The sequence below is a fragment of the Ambystoma mexicanum genome, chromosome 13 (assembly GCF_040938575.1).
Source record: "Ambystoma mexicanum isolate Mex_15411 chromosome 13, UKY_AmexF1_1, whole genome shotgun sequence".
Classification (NCBI taxonomy): Eukaryota; Metazoa; Chordata; class Amphibia; order Caudata; family Ambystomatidae; genus Ambystoma; species Ambystoma mexicanum.
Window position 1 is genome coordinate 26,139,177 of NC_090938.1, and position 19,378 is coordinate 26,158,554.

The following is a 19,378-nucleotide window of genomic DNA, read 5'->3' on the forward strand; positions in this document are numbered from 1 at the left end:
CTAACCGACGACAGCATATCATAGCTCCTTGATCCACCACGATCAATGTGGATTCATGCCGCAAAGATCCATGTGCATGAATATACACAGGTCACACACAGCATTGGAGAAAGCGACCACTATTCACGGCCCATTAGCTTTACTGGCGGTGGATTTTGAAAAAGCATTTGATTCAGTCAACTGGGAAGCAATCTGGGAAAGAATGCAGAGGATGGGATTGGGGCCGCAATTCATAAGCTGGGTCAAACTACTGTATAAAGCACCGGTAGCAGTAACAAAAGTGGACGGCTATGTATCTAACCCCTTTGAATTAGGAAAAGGGACAAGACAGGGATGCCCCCTATCAGCTATGAGCTTCGTGATAGCGATTGAACCCCTTGCGATAGTGTTAAGGCACACAGGGACATGGAACGGCTTCCGCTGGTTGGAAAACTGGGAAGACAAAGTGTCCCTATACGCAGATGACCTGCTTATATACTTAAAAGACCCAGTAAGATCCTGCCCCATAGTAACTACTGTGCTGGAGAGATACGGCTCGTTCAGCGGCCTACGCGTTAACTGGGCCAAATCCATTCTGTTCCCATTAGGGCAGGAAGAAGAAACAATACCATCCCACTGCCCCTACCAAGTAGAGAGGGAACAATTCAAATACCTGGTTATACAAATCACGAACAACTTGAACGACTACATTCCTAAGAATTTACACCCGGTAATGACAAAATTTGCGGAAGATGTCCGACACTGGTCAACCCTTCCATTAACACTATTAGGCAGAGCGGCACTCTTCAGAATGATATGTATTGCAAAATGCCCTGTTACGTGTCCCTCCAAACGAGTTTAGGAAAATAGATCAAACACTCCAGAAGCTGCTATGGAATGACGGCCACCCACGCATGGCGCTTGCTACTCTCCAGAGGTCCATATGGGAGGGTGGAATTGGGCTCCCCCCGACTGCAGACGTACTACTGGGCCAGCCAAATGGCAGTCGTGAATGATAAACTGCATGGAGACACCTCTGCGCCACATAACAGACCACCATAGATGGACACTCCCGAAAAACCCATCATGAAATACCTCTATAAGAGGAAAACCTGAACGACCATTCCCACCATGCAATTACACACATTCCAGATCTGGGCAGACATACATAAATTCGTGGGATGGGAAAATAACCTATCCAAAGCACATCCACTATGGAACAACAAGAACCTCCCGGAAGTGTGCACGCTTCCCAAAGGGCCAAACTGGTCACGGCATGGGACACTGACGTTAGGCAATGTCGTGAAAGAAGGCAACATAATTCCATTTACGGAACTGGCAATCCGCTTCAACCTCCCGCAATCCGAACAACACCACTACACCCAGCTGCATCACGCACTACAGGTCAGCCTCCCCGATATGAACTCCCTGCCGGAATACACCCCAATAGAACAAAACTTATTCCCAGGACGAATCATCCACAAAGTAACATCGGGTTTGTACAGTGCCATAACCTCCTTCGGCACAACGGAACTGTCAGGGCTACAAGCCAAATGGGAAACTGACATGGGTACTATACTTCCGGAGGAATGGGTCTCTGCACTGATGTTTCCCAGGGAGGTGGCTATATCGTCAAGACTTAGGCTGATTCAATTAAAGATACTGCACGGGGTATATTACCCTAGGGTAGCCCTCTACGAATGGGGAAGGATAAATGATCCAGCCTGCCTGCGGTGCAGGACTGAGGAGGGTACCTCTTCCATATCCTGTGGGATTGCGCCCACATTCAGCAATTCTGGTAGGCATGTTGCAATGAATTATCAACAGTCATGGGCAAATCTATTCCTAGAGACCCAAAACTACTATTGCTGGGAATGGAGGATGACATTGAGCTGTCAAGATATGAAAATCTGTTTCTGTTTACCACCACCGCACTAATTAAAAGGAACATTGCACAAAAATGGGGGTCGGAAGTGACAGCGAGTTATGATCAATGGGTGACAGATGTGGACATTTGTGTTGCAATGGAGCGCAGGGTTTATACGGCCAGAGGATGCCCGGCAAAGGCGCAAAAAGTATGGCAAAGATGGGAAGACGCCCACTGAAATACAACTCGGAATAGTTGATTGAAGGGACATGTTGGGGCACATCTTGGTGTTTCTTGTGTGCTCATAACAGGGAAATGGGGTATGATTTTATGTAACATGTAGACTCATTCTCAACTATTTGCATGTACTGGGGGGAAACAGACAATGACCTTTTCATTAGTAGTGTGCTTGTATTTGTTTGTTTGTTTTAAAAATCAATAAAATGTGTTATCAAAAAAATAAAATGCATAAAAACGACCCAAGAATTTAGTTCTTACTATTAGCAAGGTTGGGCCTTCTACTAATATGTGTCGTAAGGTTTCTGACTTGCCTGCCGTATTACAACGAGGGCAAATGCCCACCATCATTTGGTTTTCTACGTGCATGTTTTACTTCGCCTGTCGGCAAGCGATTCAGACGGAATCTTAAGAACTGCTGTCTTATAACAGGGCACGGATATTGACAGAGATGGTTTGGGAATTGTCCAAGCGGTTTGTCAGATATCCTCTTGTGCAGCTGGTTGTATCCATCCTGTCCTTCTCCTTTAATACCTTCGTTATACCGAGCGGAAGACCCACCAGTTCGGTGCGGTCTTTGTCCATATCAGCTAACAAACTATTCGACAATAATAACATCATGTTCAGAAATGGTGAAACTTTCTTCTCCATGCAATCATACAAATTTGTGTACAATGAAATTGGCATAGGGGGCACAATTGTACCAACCAAAGATAGTACACGCCAGTTGAACCAGTACTGGAGCGACTAAAGTCCCAATTCAAATTGTAATGATGATATAGGAGGAGCGGCAGGCAGACCTAAGACCTTCCTCAATAGTCTGACCTCCAATCTATCCCAGAGAATGCTATATGCAGGGCAATCCTTCTCCGTGCCATACATGATCCTAGGGATGACTTTACCTACATAGAAAAGAATAAGGGGTTTCATAGGGAATTTGTTCAATTGCATTTGGATCCGCTTCATCTGAAAGACCAATTGATACATTTTCTTTTCAAGGCTATTAATTGTTAGTAATTTGTTTGCGAGTTTATACAAATTGAAACCCAAATGTACAACTTTCTTCCTGGTCTCAATCCTTGTGTTATCGACAGTCCAATGAACCTTCCTAATTTTCTTCTTTATGTTACCAAACATAATATTACTGCTTTTTTTGGTTGATAACCAAATCATTTGCCGTCGCATATATACTCAAGGCTCCCAGCAACCTCTACAGCCCTATAGGTGAGCCATCCAAGAGTGCCAAGTCATCCCCATAGAACAACCAACTGATGGGATAGGCTTGCTCAATGGAAGAACACCACGAAGGAGTTGCTTGGGGCTTTTAGAAAAGCTGTAGACACTAGGCACAAGTGTAAAAGAAAGAATTCTTAATGCCATGATGAAGGCTGTACCAAATCCCCCAGCACTGCAGCATGGCCAGAAAAGCTGGGCACAAACCAAAGTGCAACGGTTAAAGGGGAGGTTTCCTGCCCAGCTCCACAATATCCCAAATCTCCTAATCAAACGAGACGGAATGCCGAATCGTGCAGATCTTTGTTAATATATAGAACATATTTAGGGTGGTGTAAAGGGTTAAATATTTGGGGGACACGGTTAGGGTGGGTTTTTAGGGGTCGCAAACAGGGGTGTGGTGGGAACCCCCCCTCCCCATAAAAAAGAAATGCATTCAATATTAAGGTGTTCAGGATATATGTTTCGATATATGGGCATCCCATATACAATATCTTGGTATAAAGGCATGTAACCATTATTGCCCTTCAGGACGGTGTTCTCGATATTTCAAGGTGGATGGCACCGCCCTCCTTCCCTAAGGAATTCATTTGATGCCTTTGAAAGTGACTGTGTCGTGCCTGGATAGTTATGTCGATTCACGCCCTTTTCCAGTCTACAATTACAATGTTCGGAAATGTTCCCCAAATGTGGTAAAGCTCAAACTTGTCAATCAAATCACACAAAACCCCCCAAGGTCTTGCGAGTGAAGAACCCTTTGTGAGCAGTGCAAGGGGACTCGCAACAATGTTATGGACGGTCCTACGGTCAACACAAGAGTAGACAGAGGATGGGATCCACATGACGGCCACTCTGTTCTTAAATGTTCTGCCAGGGATAAGGAAAGAGAAGAATTCCTGGAAATTGTGGACCCCCCAAAAAAGTCCCGGCTTTCAGAATGGGCCAAAAATATGCCTGTTTGAGTCAACCCACACGCACTTAAGTTGCTTTTTTTTTACAATGGGTGTATTAACAAAAATACAGAAAGTTAACACATATACAACTGAAACCACATTTGAGAGTCAGAGTGCCCGGAAACCTTCCAGAGTTGATTATAAAAGGCCAGACCTCATCGTCCAGCTGTCCCTGATCCTTGTTGCGCAATGTGTACAATGTATTCAGGAGACGGGAGTGGGCTGGTCCTCCATGGTGGCCTTCTGCATACCACACCGTTGCATAGTAGCCGCATACCCAAAGGGGAAGCTTCCGCCGCTTTATGCAATAACCTTTTGGTTTCCCCCTACGCTGTCGCCCGCAGCCCACCTCCTGCTGCGCCGTTTTCACTGAACCACGAGCGATGGGGTATGAACAGGAGGTTCTGTGGTAACAGTAGTTTCTATCCTTGTTTTTTTTAAATAAAGACAGTGAAAGCAGAGAAGCAGTTATAATAGCACTGCTTATAGAGTAATGTGAATTGCCACCATGCTTTCAAAGTTCGGTTTTCTAAGAGTGAGAACAGCAAAATGTGCAAAATGGTGTGCAGGCAATGTGTCGCATTTTCCACAACATTGTATGTCTCTTTTGTAGCGGAGATCGCCCACCTCTGCCTGCTGTGAAGTTGTATTAGAAGCCAAACATAAGTACAGAATCAGTCATTTGAAAGTAGTTTATTTAAAGGTTTCTAAGAGGCGTGGCACAAATCCCCATTCCCAATCACTTTACCTCCAAGCAAGTTTGGAAAGACCCCATGATCTACAGTTGTTTTATTGAATGTTGTCGTAGGATCTGAACTATGGCTCTACTGAATGAGCCCTGGCCAGCAGCCAACGGCTTCCCAGGTAACCTTTTTCTTTGGTGACCCTCAGATCACCACTGCCCGCAGCCGGGTGGAAAGAACCTTGGAGAAGGTCTTACAGATTAGCCAGACGCCAGGATATCAGTCAGTACCAACCACGTAGGCCCAACCTGAGGAGGTATGTATCGTCCGATTCCTTCCACCTCTCGCGGATTGGTGGAAGTACGATAGCACTGCCTGACGTACTCAAGGGGATTTTCTACTGAACATGCCCAACGTTGGCACTCCGGTAAAGATATGGGAGGACGGCTTCCCATTGGCCATGATATGATAACGGCCGGATATAGAGACGAGCTGCTCAGGATATAAAGGCTAGAGTTGACCCCTCCTCAGGACCAGCAACAGCCGCAAACATGGGCAAGCTTCTCCTCCTGACAGGTGAGTACAGGCCTACGGCTGGGCTGTAGGTCCGAGATTTGATATCCGTGTTCTGCAGAACACGCCTGTGCCAGAGATGGTGGGAAGGCTGATCAGAGCTACACTGACAGGCGCATTTTCATAAACCCCTCAGTGGCTGAGATTGGCGGCCTGGGCCCTTATGAGTCCCACTGGGTCCTGGCCTTCTGTCCAATCGCCTACAGCATCTGCCCTCCCCCTGAACATGCCTTCAGGCCCACACGGACCAGTGGTTCTCAGGTCTGCACTTATTGTATTGGCTGTTGACCCCACTCTTACCAGGTGGTCACTGCCTCGCACTTACCTCTTGCCTTGCAACTGGCTCTCAGGCATTTCCCCACCTGCGGCACCCACCAGCACGTACCCCCACCCCGTGTCCCCGCTCCCTCTCTGCCCTTGCACGCTCTGAATGTCACGAGGCCTAGTAGGACCGCTGCTGTCATTTGCTTTTCATTGTCATGTTTATATTCCATTGGTTTGCATTGTTGCATTGTTCCCTTGTTCCCTTCCCTTTTGTCTTGTGGGCGCTTTGAAACACAATTCTTGCTGTATAATCGCCTTACATTTTTGTCCAATAAAAAAAACAAAATAGCAACAAGCAGATTATTCGAGAAATGGGTGGGTGCTGCTAATTTGGAAATGAGAGGTCTTCCACACTGCCCCATAATTAGGGGGAGCGGGAATTGTGTGCAGAACTGCTCCCCAAGGGGAAGTTCACTTGAATGATTAATGGAGGAGGTTGTAAGCAGAGGGGATCCTGACAGGGAGCTTAAGGGTCACTGGGAGGACACTTTGGCCCAGTTGCAAATCCACGGGAGCCTCTGCAGGGCCCTTCCGTGTGGCATGCCAACCTGGAAGCCTGGTGAGAGTCTCTGGCCTAGTTCTACACAGAGGAGGTCCTTACAGGGCACTTACACAGACGTGGGGAGGAGGCTCCAATCAATTCTGCGCGCGGGCGGGGGGGGGGGGCAGGTCATGACCACAGGGGGCATACCGTCAGCTGGTGCCCTGGGCATAGATGCACACAAAGGTCACTCGTATAGGAAGATTGGCACAGTTTCACGTAGTTAATTCTTTCCAGGCGCTTCACCCTACATGTTAACTCTCACAGTCCTTACACTGGGGCTGCAGCCTTGCACTGTCCCTCCCTGGTCAATTCTACATAGAACTGGGAGCCGCACCCCCACCCTACCACAACATCAGTACATGAGACCCCCAAAAGTGGGCAAGATCTGCCACACAGAGAATAATCCCGGACGTGGCATATGTCTTCGGAAGCTTGGGTTACCCCATACATTTCGTGACCCTGGCTAGATGGCCACCGCTTTGCCATAAGCAGGTTCTGAGAGAGACACACAGAAGGACAGAGTGAGATTGGGCGAAGCACAGAGCGTTCCCAGGTACAGAGGTCTCCCCTTCGCCTTGTACCCTAGTGTCTGTAAAAAGGCCCCCCTTCTCCTTGGCTCTCTCCGGAATAGAGGCACTCGCTGAGAGAGGGAGGTGGGCGGTGGGTGGGGAGATTTGCCACGTGCCTGCACCTTCATTCTCATACATTGGGGTGCAACCCCCTTAAGTGCTGAAGGACACTCCCCTTCACCCCAGATGGCCAGGCCCTGACCCTAAGATAAGTGGGCACCTGAGCAAAAGAGGTTGCGCGTGACTGAGGGCCATCATCTCCTCACTCCTTTCTCACACTTCCTGGGCTTCCCTGTCTTGGCTTCTCACCTGTTTCTTCAGATCTCCTCTGCTTCCGAGTAGCAAGTTATTTTGTGGTGTGTGCTATAAAAGGGAGTGAGCAAACTTTTGTGCTTTCATGGAGCCACTGAATTCCTGGACTGCTGAACTTTAATGATGCTTCTGGTCTCTTTGCAGGTCTGGCTCTGCTGCTCAACGCCCAGATAGGTAAGAGCGCCTCAAGCAGCCGCGTATCAAGGATCAAGCACACCTTGCTCCCCGAATCTCACATCATGACCACCCTTACCTCTGCAGGCTGGTCCTGTGGATATTCTGATAGGGGGTCTGAAAGCGAGACCATCAGTTTAGCTAATGCATGGGGTCATCAAGGTAGGAGCCATGGCTCACTTGAGAGGAGTCTTGGCTATACTCTTTACAAATGTGAAAGGCAGAACCCATTGTACCCATGCACCGAAGTCACTGGGCTCCCCTAAACCAAACGTCCACTTCAATGGCTGGTAAAGAGTGCATTCTGAGCAGATCAAGTGAGACAAGAGTCCTACCTGGGCAATGAGAGAGCAGTGTTCTTACTAATGCTTAATAGGAGGGATGGGGTATAAAAACTCGTTAAAAGTTTCATAGTCAGAGGTTTTTTAATACTTATGCTAAATCAATAGTCAGGAGGTATTGTGCTGTATGGTCTGCGCGGCCCAGTAGAAACGACCTGGAAGAATTGTACAAGCAGCCTCAGTGAGGTATTGCACGGTATGTTCTGCGTGACTCAGTCGAAACGACCTGGCAGAATTGGACAAGCAGCGTCAGCGAGGCATTGCGCGGTATGGTCTGCCCGACTCAGTAGAAACGTCCTGGTAGAAATGAACAAGCAGAATCAGCGAGGCATTGGGCGGGATGGTGTGCGCGACTCATAGATTCCACGGGTACATACCTGTACAAGCATTACGATTCAACACCTTGAAAACGGGGCGTATCAGGGGTTCTCAGTGCAAAGGGCGGAGGAGAGGAGAGTCTATCGTACTAGAACATGTCCTGTCTGTAGAGATGCCAAGAAAGGACTTAAGTGTATTAATGGCTGACAAAACTACCTTTATAACTTCTCCTCGAGTGCAGGCTCCGCCTACCAGCTGACATGCTACTTCACCAACTGGGCCCAGTACCGGCCCGGCCTGGGCAAGTTCAAGCCGGACAACATCGACCCGTGCCTGTGTACTCACCTGATCTACGCCTTCGCCGGCATGTCCAACAACCAGATCACAACCATTGAGTGGAATGACGTGACCCTCTACAGCTCCTTCCAGAACCTCAAGAACCAGTGAGTAGTTACGCAGAAACGGTGGTGGGAGGGCGGGTGACAGTGTTAAAGACCAGTAACACTATGGGATTGCGTAAACCCTATGCAAGGAGGTTTGTCAAAATCCTCAGAAAAGAAGCAGGATCCAGGGAAAATCCCTTGGAACGGGAATGGGCACACGCTCGAACTAATCAAAGAAGGCAAAGTGCTCACAAACACACAGAAAGACACAAGACACACCTGCACACACAGCAGGAGCTCATTCTCCTGATGACACATGGATCAAGGCTCTCCCATGAAAGCACCTATCATGTTGACGCTTCTGGGCTGCCGCCGGTGTAAGGGAGTGTATGTGTGTTAGAGCTGATCAGGCAGGCATCCGTCCATAGGGCTGAAGCTGCTAACTACTGGGTCAGCAAAAGGAATGACACATCTGGAAGCAGCATCTGCTGAAGACGCTGATGGGGTCATAGTCTCCTCCTGGTCCACTTCAGCATCACTTATGAAGAAATACCAGACATCTTCAACCTGATCTTCTGTTTTTTCCTTCCAAAGGAACGGAGCCCTGAAGACGCTGCTGGCTATTGGTGGTTGGAACTTCGGCACCGCACCGTGAGTTATCCATGCAGAATGTTGGCCACACCACATTCGGAGTAAATAAAAATCAGATTAGCCACTCCTTTTCCATACTCTTGAATGTTGTTACCCTGACATGTGTGTCTTTCTCCTCCTTAGATTCACCGCCATGGTCGCCACCCCTCAGACCCGCCAGACATTCATCTCCTCCGTCATCAAGTTCCTGCGACAGTACGGGTTCGATGGCTTGGATTTCGACTGGGAGTACCCAGGTTCCAGAGGAAGCCCCCCTCAGGACAAGCAGCTCTTCACCACCCTGGTCCAGGTGAGGACAAATGGTTATGCCATCCACCGAAGAAACCACAAGCAAGACAACTGGGGGGCTGTGGGGGAGTGACAGCATGTAAGTGTGGAGGAGTGGGCCCTGCTCTGTGTCAAGGATCAATGACCTTTGGTGGCCACCTTCCATGGAAAGGATCTTTGCCTTGTTCCTGCTTGATATGATCAATGACCTTTGGTGGTCGCCTTCCATGGAAAGGATCTTTGCCTTATTCCTGCTTGATATTATATGATATTTTATTTATATTGCGCTCGTACACAAGTGTTTCAGAGCGCGACCAGGCAAAGGGAGGAGAACAGGGGAGAACAAAAACAACGATCTTACTAGGCCTAGTGACATTGAGAACGCGCAAGTAGTGCATGGGAAAGGTAAAAGGGGAAAGTGCATGGAAGGGGGAGAAGTGGAAAGTGCGGCACATAGGAGAGAACAGAATAAATCATAATAAGTTAAATAAATAAATAAATAAATAAAGGTGATAAACAGTGGTAGTGCAGCCAGTAAGTGGCAAAGTGCTAAGTTAGTCAGATAGGGTGTATCTGGTAAGTGCAGAAGAAAAGTGGGTGGAGGGCTGTATGGATACAGATGCCGACCCCAGTGCAAGGGGTGGCCCAGAGGCAGTCAGGGGGGTGGCAGGGTGAGCAGGTACCTGGGCCCCGGGGACAGAGGGTGGCCAGGTGCAGAGTGCCGAGGGAAAAAGGGCAGATCAGCAGGGGATAGAGGGAGCAAAGGCAGAAGAAAAGAAGAAGGTCTTGAGGTGCTTCCGGAACCGGATATGGTTCTCCTCAAGTTTCGGGGTGGCAGGGAGGCTATTCCAAAGGGAGGCCCCAGCCGAAGACAGAGATCTACCCCCAGCTCGACTGGCCTAGTTTCTCAAGAGCAGGAGTTTCTCCAGCAGCGGAACAGGGAAAGCTTTAAGAAAAAAGCCACCAAGTGTGTATTCATGGCCATCTATTGGATGTGTCTCTTATGGGTGAGAGTTACGCTTTGAACTGGGCCAAGTAACTGACTGGGTCCCGCCCAGTTCATAAGCTGCAAGGTCTGGTGGTGGGGGTTGGGGGGCCTTTCTCATACATGAGCCTACGCTCTGATTATGCAAACGATGTCTGTTTCTGGCTCCACCTGTGATCACAGCGATTTCTCCAACACAATCTCACCAGAAATAGGACAATTCCAGCCTCAGAGCTTTGCAGAGTCACACAGCGCGGGGAAGCACTTTTCAAGCAGGAATTCTCCAGATTTTCTGGAGTAGGAGACTGTTGGTGGTTAATAGCCCTGATGATACAGTGAATGTTTCCTCTCTTGACTTGTTCTCCTCTCTTCAATCATTCCTAGGAAATGCTGGCGGCCTTCCAGCAGGAGGCCACACAGAGCAACAGGGCCCGGCTCCTGGTGACAGCCGCGGTGGCCGGGGGCATCTCCAACATCCAGTCTGGCTACCAGATCCCTGCGCTCTCGGCGTGAGTACAACTCTCTCTCCTGCATTGGGTGATGGGTTCCTCGTCCCTCTGTTCCAGGGGCAGCACTTTGCCCAGATGCCCACCTATAGACCCAAGTGCAGTGCTAGTGAGCAAGAAGCACAAGACCCTAATCACAAACTTACATTTCCTGCACAGGGCTCTGGACTACATCCATGTCATGACGTACGACTTGCACGGATCCTGGGAGGGGTACACCGGCGAGAACAGCCCCCTGTACACCAACCCCGCTGCCACCGGGGCCAACGCCTACCTGAACGTTGTGAGTACCTGTCATTTAATGCCCTTTTTTGAGTCACACAATTATAGGTATTTTAATCCTGTGAGAAAAATCCATTTAAATAAACTGCAAAACGTTTTTATTTCGTTTGAAGAATGTTGTCGTTTATATTCTCGTATCACATATTGTTTCTGTCATATTCTGCCATCTAGTGGACGTTTTAGGCATAACATGGCAGGTAAACCATATGTATATTTGTTTATCATTTCCACACATCATTAAATAAATGACCAACATTTTGCAATCATAGTAGTATTTTTTTCTTATTAAACATTTAAGGGGGGGGGGAACTCCTCTAACCCCCTAGACTAGGCCTTTACTTTAGAAGGATCTACAGTCATATTTTCGATGATTAGCACCACAAAACGACTTTTTTTAAAAACGAAATTTAAGAAGACATATATTTTTTGCTCTTTTAAAATTAGTTTTTTAAAACGAAAATATGACTAGATACACTTCGAGAGAATGTAAGAATACACACACACCATGGCCTGAACCCTTTCCGCTGTCTTTTCAGGATTACGTCATGAACTACTGGCTGAGCAACGGCGCCCCCGCTTCCAAGCTCATCGTGGGGTTCCCCACCTACGGGCACACCTTCATCCTGAGCAACCCGTCCAACACCGGCATCGGGGCCCCCACCTCTGGAGCGGGTCCCGCTGGCCCCTACACCAGGCAGGCCGGATTCTGGGCCTACTACGAGGTAGGTGATTCAGGGTTAAGTCAACAGCAGACTTTGGAGCGATTTAGAGGAGGCCCTGGTTATGCATAAACACCAGGAGCGCCTGAAGGCTCTGAGCTCGGAGCAATGTATAAGAAGCCTGTACCCCAACATAACACCTGCCTGACATGTTCGCCCCTCTCTCTAATATCTGCCAGGCTAGCCATTTAAGGTTGCTGATTGAACTCTCGTTATTGCTTCACCCTCAATGTGGGAGCACTTCCTTTCAGAGCTTGTTATAAAAAGCAGAACTGGACGCTCCTTATCTTCCTGGTATTTTGAAACCGTTAACTGGTTTGAGGGTTGTGTCTGCGCCAGGCGGTCCTGTGCTACGTGGTAGGTGCGGTGCTGCCGTGGGGTTTTTCACCATTTTAACCAGAGGTGTTTCCAAATTCTCCAATTCCTGCAGATCTGCACCTTCCTGAAGAACGGGGCCACTGACGTCTGGTCCTCTGCTGAAGAGGTCCCCTACGCCTACCAGGGCAACCAGTGGCTTGGATACGACAACGTCAAGAGCTTCACCCTCAAGGTGCGCTACATCGCTTGACCAGCTATCGGGATATCTGTGTTAATGGACTGGTCCTTAAGGTCGATAACCAGTAACATGACCTAACCCTGCCCCCCTTCTTCCCACAGGCTCAGTGGCTGATGAAGAACAACCTGGGGGGCGCCATGGTGTGGGCCATCGACCTGGACGACTTCACCGGCACCTTCTGCAACCAGGGCAAGTTCCCGCTCATCAGCGCCCTGAAGGCTACGCTCGGCGTGCAGGCTTCAGGTGAGTCCCACATCTTAGTTCATTAATCGTGTGCATTTACGGATAATTCAGTGGTGTTTCTGCCCCGACTGCCAGGAAGTCACACGCGCAGCACAATCTCTACTGCACTGTTCTGATGAAGAAGAGGTTGGGGCTCGGATGAATAAACAACACCTCTTCATCTGTGTCCCTTGCAGGTTGCAGCGCCCCCGCAGTCCCCGTCACAGCAGCGCCAGCCCCTCCAGCCACCGCCGCTCCAGCGCCCCCCAGTGGTGGCGGTGGCGGAAGCAGCTCTGGTGGCAGCGGATTCTGTGCTGGCAAAGCCAACGGCCTCTACCCAAATCCAATTCAGAAGAACGGCTTCTACAACTGTCTGAACGGGCAGACCTACCAGCAGGCCTGCCAGACCGGCCTGGTCTTCGACGCCAGCTGCTCCTGCTGCAACTGGGCCTGAAGTGGGCCAGGGCTCCTGGAACCGCCACGCACCACCTGCCCTCACTCCACAGTCCTACATGAATGGCTCGAGCTTTTCTTCAGCACAACAAAATGTAGGGACAGACAACAGTACAATTCACATCGGTACAAATGTGTGATTGTCCGCTCTTGTGTGATTTGCAAAGATGAGACCAGACGTTAGCATAAGAACTGCGCATGTCTTAAATAAAGTGTGTTCTCAGTGACTGCTCTGTCCGCTTCTGCTTTGAAACTGATCTTGGTTTCCTTAGGTCGACCTTAATGGTCAGTAGTTTGCCTGAAACTTGGAATTGCAATATTTTGAGTCTCTTTTTTCTCGTCCCATAAATGTACATACTTGCGATTATGCACCAGTTATAAATCCCCGCCCTGGCCCCCCTCAGTACATCTGCCAGTGTCACTGATGGGGTGCAGTCTTTATATCGAACATGTTATGAAGAATGCATGAAGGGGTGGAGTAAAGGGTTAAATCTTGTGGGAAAAGTTTTGCGGTGGGTTTCTAGGGGTAGGAAACAGGGGTTTGCGGGGGATATAAGGGCGTTCTGCATAAAAGGTCGCGTTATAAAGACATGTCACGGTCACTGAAGTAGCCTGGCCCAGTGAGTAGGGAGTCCAGGAGCAGGAACCAGCCTGACCCGGGTGGGTGCAGAAGGAAAGATGCTTCTGATGTCTTAGTCAGTGCTTAGAGGTGGAGAGCAGGGTCTCAGCAGCCACTCTGCTTCCTTGCTTCACTCCAAGTCCCCGGCAGCTTGCCGGTGCGCGGGACCCACACACACAGGTCCCTGCACTCCACATGGCTTTCAATGCAAACACTCACACGCATCCATTCCAAGTCCCTACGGTGACATAACACAATGTGGCCCTCTCTTAAGGCAGGCACTCTGGTCCTGGAGTTCACTGGACAGCTGGAATATCTGGCAACTTTCGTTGTTATCATTCCTTTCAAAATGAAAGCTGGCCTCCAATTCTCTGCAGTTCTAATTCTCTTGCTTAAGGGTTGTAAACCTGAGACTTCTATGAAGCTTTTCTGGGATGACACGATTGTTTGATGTGATTCTGGGAACATGTCTTGTTCGTCTCCATGCTTTACTGAACCTACCTTCTAAAATGGGGGTACATGTAAAACAAATAACAATGCCACGCTTCCTAGCCGAAGTGGGCTCTTTGCATGCCTTCGTTCTTAAGCCAAGTCCTGTCCTAGACCCGGCCCTCCACAGTGACGCCCTCTGGCCCGCGGGGGCCGCGCCGCTGCAGCCTTTACCTTTCTACAAATTTCAAAGCTGAAACACGCAACCCCCCATCAGAATAAGAATCAGCCCCACAGATCTTGGCAGCCTCTCCTCCCTGAATCAGCCCTAAGGGTCTGGGCAGATTCTCCTCCCTGAATCAGCCCTACGGGTCTGGGCAGATTCTCCTCCCTGAATCAGCTCTATAGACCTGGGCAGCCTCTCCTCCCTGGATCAGCCCTACGGGTCTGGGCCGATTCTCCTCCCTGACTCAGCCCTACAGATCTGGGCAGCTTCTCCTCCCTGACTCGGCCCTACAGATCTGGGCAGCCTCTCCTCCCTGACTCGGCCCTACAGATCTGGGCAGCTTCTCCTCCCTGACTCGGCCCTACAGATCTGGGCAGCCTCTCCTCCCTGAATCAGCCTCACAGATCTGGGCAGCCTCTCCTCCCTGAATCAGCCTCACAGATCTGGGCAGCCTCTCCTCCTTGAATCAGCCTCACAGATCTGGGCAGCCTCTCCTCTCTGAATCAGCCTCACAGATCTGGGCAGCCTCTCCTCCCTGAATCAGCCTCACAGATCTGGGCAGCCTCTCCTCCCTGAATCAGCTCTATAGACCTGGGCAGCTTCTCCTCCCTGGATCAGCCTCACAGATCTGGGCAGCCTCTCCTCCCTGAATCAGCCTCACAGATCTGGGCAGCCTCTCCTCCCTGAATCAGCCTCACAGATCTGGGCAGCTTCTCCTCCCTGAATCAGCCTCACAGATCTGGGCAGCCTCTCCTCCCTGAATCAGCCTCACAGATCTGGGCAGCCTCTCCTCCCTGAATCAGCCTCACAGATCTGGGCAGCCTCTCCTCCCTGTATCGGCCCCACAGTTCTCACATCTGGGCGTTAAAAATGAAATACTTTTTTTTTTAATGAAAGCTCAGGCAGTGCTGGTACCAGCCACACAGCCCTCACCATTTTACTATTATTCCATGCACTGATTCTTCCATATTTAGACATTCATTGGCTTTAGGGCCACAGTGCGTAACCTCTACTACTCCAAAATGCAGACGTTTGACCTTCAGAGCTAAGAGAGACCTCAGCGGTGGCCTCTAGTTTTCCCTAAATTATACCAATACTTCAGTAATAGACAGGTGTTATGTGTTGTACTACTCGCTTGCTCCAGATAAAACATGTTACTTTATTTGCCAGAGCCCTGTAGACCGATTTACCTATTTGGAATGTGCCCTCTCCTCACCGAACCCCATATTTCCTGCTATTCCCACTGTTCCCATCGCTCCTTGCATCTGAACCCGATTTATTCTGCCAGACCACTGTCTCTTTCACCATCTCTGCAGGTAACACGAGGCATCCATGTAGTACAAAACCAAAAACCTGTTTATCGCTCCATCGGTTCAGGTCCCCTCTAGTTCCCCTCGCGATCTCTCTTGCCTCAACAAGATCCTCATTTTGAGGGCACTGCAGCGGTCATACGATACTTGTCTGGTGAGTGCATGGAAGCCTGTCTTCTCTCGACCCGAGAGTGATCCGCGATGAAGCTGGGAGCAGATCCATAGGACCTTGAGTTGGCTTGCCAGCCACTAGAACTAGAGTGAAGGATCACAAGTCGGGACACGTGCTGCAGGCTTGGGAAGGATCACGAGTCAGGCCACGTGCCGCAGGCTTGGGAAGGATCACGAGTCAAGCCACGTACCGCAGGCTTGGGAAGGATCACAAGCCAGGCCACGTACCGCAGGCTTGGGAAGGATCACGAGTCAGGCCATGTGCTGCAGGCTTGGGAAGAATCATGAGTCGGGCCATTTGCCATAGGCTTGGGAAGGATCACGAGTCAGACCACGTGCTTCAGGCTTGGGAAGGATCATGAGACGGGCCATGTGCCGCAGACTTGGGAAGGATCACGAGTCAGACCACGTGCTTCAGGCTTGGGAAGGATCATGAGACGGGCCATGTGCCGCATGCTTGGGAAGGATCACGAGTCAGACCACGTGCTTCAGGCTTGGGAAGGATCATGAGACGGGCATGTGCCGCAGACTTGGGAAGGATCACAAGTCGGGCCATATGCCGCAGGCTTGGGAAGGATCACGAGTCAGGCCACGTACCACAGGCTTGGGAAGGATCACAATTTGATTGTATTATTCACTGAATTCAGATGTACCAAAAAGAGATCCAATTCATCTCGTGTTCCGCACCAGATACCCAAGATATCATCTATGTATCGTTTCCAGATCAAGATCTTAAATGACCATAGTGGTTGATCCAATACATTTTCTTTTTCAAATTTATACATGTATGTGTTCGCATACACCGGAGCCATGGCCGACCCCATTGAGGTTCCTGAAGATTGTACATAGTATTGGTCCTGAAAACGAAAGTAACTGTTGTAGAGTATTATTTCTAATAGTCCCACAACAAACTCATTGTTCCCTCTTATACGTGTATGATTCAACAAGAGCCAAAGTACAGCATTTATCCCATCGGTGTGGGGAATAGATGTATAGAGGCTACATACATCCATGCTGAAACGTATGCAGCTGGTGTCTAGGGCTATAATTTCCTGTAAGCAGTTGAGAAAGTCTGTAGTGTCCTTCAGGTAAGTTGGTATTTCCTGGATTAGGGGTTGAAGTAAGCGGTCCACATAGATGGCCATTTGGGTCAAACCCGCTATCTGTACCTGCTACTATTGGTCTTAATGGGGGATTTAGATTGTCTTTATGGACCTTGGGTAGGCCATAGAACACAGGCGTGATTGGGTATTTGTTTATAAGGAACTGACTTGTTTTTGCCTCAATCCAATTGTTTTCCAAAGCGTTATCAATGGCTCTCTCAATAATGGCTTTGATTCTATGTAATGGGTCATTGTCAAGTTTTGTGTAGGTGACAGTGTCGTTAAGTAGTTCCAGACATCTCCGTGTGTAGTAGGATCATGAGTCGGGCCATGTGCTGCAGGCTTGGGAAGGATCACGAGTCAGGCCACGTACCGCAGGCTTGGGAAGGATCACGAGTCAGGCCATGTGGCGCAGGCTTAGGAAGGATCACGAGTCAGGCCACGTACCGCAGGCTTAGGAAGGATCACGAGTCAGGCCATGTACCACAGGCTTAGGAAGGATCACGAGTCAGGCCATGTGCCGCAGGCTTGGGAAGGATCATGAGTCAGGCCACGTGCTGCAGACTTGGGAAGGATCACAAGTCGGGCCACGTGCTGCAGGCTTGGGAAGGATCACGAGTCAGGCCATGTGTGCAGGCTTAGGAAGGATCATGAGACGGGCCATGTGCCGCAGGCTTGGGAAGGATCACGAGTCGGGCCATGTACGGCAGGCTTGGGAAGGATCACGAGCCAGGCCACATGCCACAGGCTTGGGAAGGATCACGAATCAGGCCACGTGCCGCAGGCTTGGGAAGGATCACAAGTCGGGCCACGTGCTGCAGGCTTGGGAAGGATCACAAGTCGGGCCACGTGCTGCAGGCTTGGGAAGGATCATGAGTCGGGCCATGCGCCGCAGGCTTGGGAAGGATCACGAGTTGGGCCATGTGCTGCAGGCTTGGGAAGAATCATGAGTCAGGCCATGTTCCATAGGCTTGGGAAGGATCACGAGTCAGGTCACGTGCACAGGCTTAGGAAGGATAATGAGACGGGCCATGTGCTGCAGGCTTGGGAAGGATCATGAGTCGGGCCATGTGCCGCATGCTTGGGAAGGAACATGAGTCAGGCCATGTGCCGCAGGCTTGGGAAGGAGTATGAGTCAGGCCACGTGCCGCAGGCTTGGGAAGCATCACGAGTCAGGCCATGTGCTGTAGGCTTGGGAAGGATCATGAGCCATGGTGTGTGCCCTCCGGCAAGCTGCCCCTGGCTTTCGGGTAGCCCATGGTGTGTGCCCTCCGGCAAGCTGCCACTGCCTTTCAGTTAGCCCATGGCATATGCCCTCCGGCAAGCTGCCCCTGGTTTTCGGACAGCCCATGGCGTGTGCCCTCCATCAAGATGCCCATGGTGTGTCCCCTCCAGCAAGCTACCCCTGGCTTTCGGGTATCCCATGGTGTGTGCTATCCAGCAAGCTGCCTCACCCGCGCCGCTCCTTCACTGGAGAGCAGTTTGAGTTTATCTGCCCAGTGCACTCCTTCTCTGGGCTCGGTCCCATGGTGTGTGCCCTCCAGCAAGCTGCCTATGGCTTTCGGACAGCCGATGGCGTGCGCCCTCCATCAAGCTGCCCATGGTGTGTGCCCTCCAGCAAGCTGCCCTCATCCGCGCCGCTCCTTCACTGGAGAGCAGTTTGAGTCTGGCTGCCCAGCGCACTCCTTCTCTAGGCTCGGTCACATGTGTGTGCCCTCCAGCAAGCTGCCCCTGGCTTTTGGACAGCCCATTTCGTGCGCCCTCCATCAAGCTGCCCATGGTGTGTGCCCTCCAGCAAGCTGCCCCTGGCTTTCGGGTAGCTCATGGTGTGTGCCCTCCAGCAAGCTTCCCCTGGCTTTCGGGTAGCCCATGGTGTGTGCCCTCTAGCAAGCTGCCCTCACCCCTGCCGCTCCTTCACTGGAGAGAAGTTTGGGTCTGGCTGTCCAGCGCAGTCCTTCTCTGGGCTCGGTCAGTCTTTGCTGATAATGATCCGGAGGCGGCCCCCCCATAAGAGAAGGGCAGGGCGCTGGGGCCTATATGCACTCATGTAGGCCGTCTGAAAGGTTTGGTGTGCCGCACGAGGCAGAGGGTACTGCCCTCTATGTGGAAAACACGACCAACACGTAATAAGGCCCCTCACACTTCCAAGCTAATCACCGACTGTGGGAGAAACGTGTGGCGCCCTAAGCTTGCACCGTTCTATGGAGTGCCACGTGCTCCAGTGTGCTGTGTATGAGGGATGCACAGGGGGGGCGGTGGCTTCAGTGAGCACAGGGACGTCATTTGGGGTCACCAGAGGTCGCAAGTGCGACCTCTGAGGTCTCCCTTGTGACCTCTGTGGGCTTCCTTGCGACCTCTAAAAAAAATAAAAAATAAAAAAATATATAGT

At 50.3% G+C, this 19,378-nt stretch overlaps 1 protein-coding gene across 1 annotated transcript; it reads left to right on the top strand.

The window, feature by feature from the left end:
* Positions 1-893: 893 nt before the first annotated feature.
* On the top strand, positions 894-13,358 carry LOC138520066 (acidic mammalian chitinase-like). Its single transcript, XM_069632593.1, has 10 exons — positions 894-930; positions 8,349-8,550; positions 9,085-9,141; positions 9,265-9,430; positions 10,778-10,902; positions 11,059-11,182; positions 11,718-11,903; positions 12,331-12,450; positions 12,558-12,699; positions 12,876-13,358. Exons 1-10 carry the CDS (start codon positions 894-896, stop codon positions 13,130-13,132), a joined length of 1,416 nt encoding a protein of 471 aa, XP_069488694.1. The 3' UTR covers positions 13,133-13,358.
* Positions 13,359-19,378: the final 6,020 nt, after the last annotated feature.

Bases quoted from the DNA above. Each gene is read 5' to 3' on its own strand.
- LOC138520066 (XM_069632593.1), top strand. From the start codon at position 894: ATGGCGCTTGCTACTCTCCAGAGGTCCATATGGGAGG. The intron at 9,142-9,264 runs GTGAGTTATCCA...TCTCCTCCTTAG, and splicing joins TGGAACTTCGGCACCGCACC to ATTCACCGCCATGGTCGCCA. The intron at 10,903-11,058 runs GTGAGTACAACT...TTTCCTGCACAG, and splicing joins CAGATCCCTGCGCTCTCGGC to GGCTCTGGACTACATCCATG.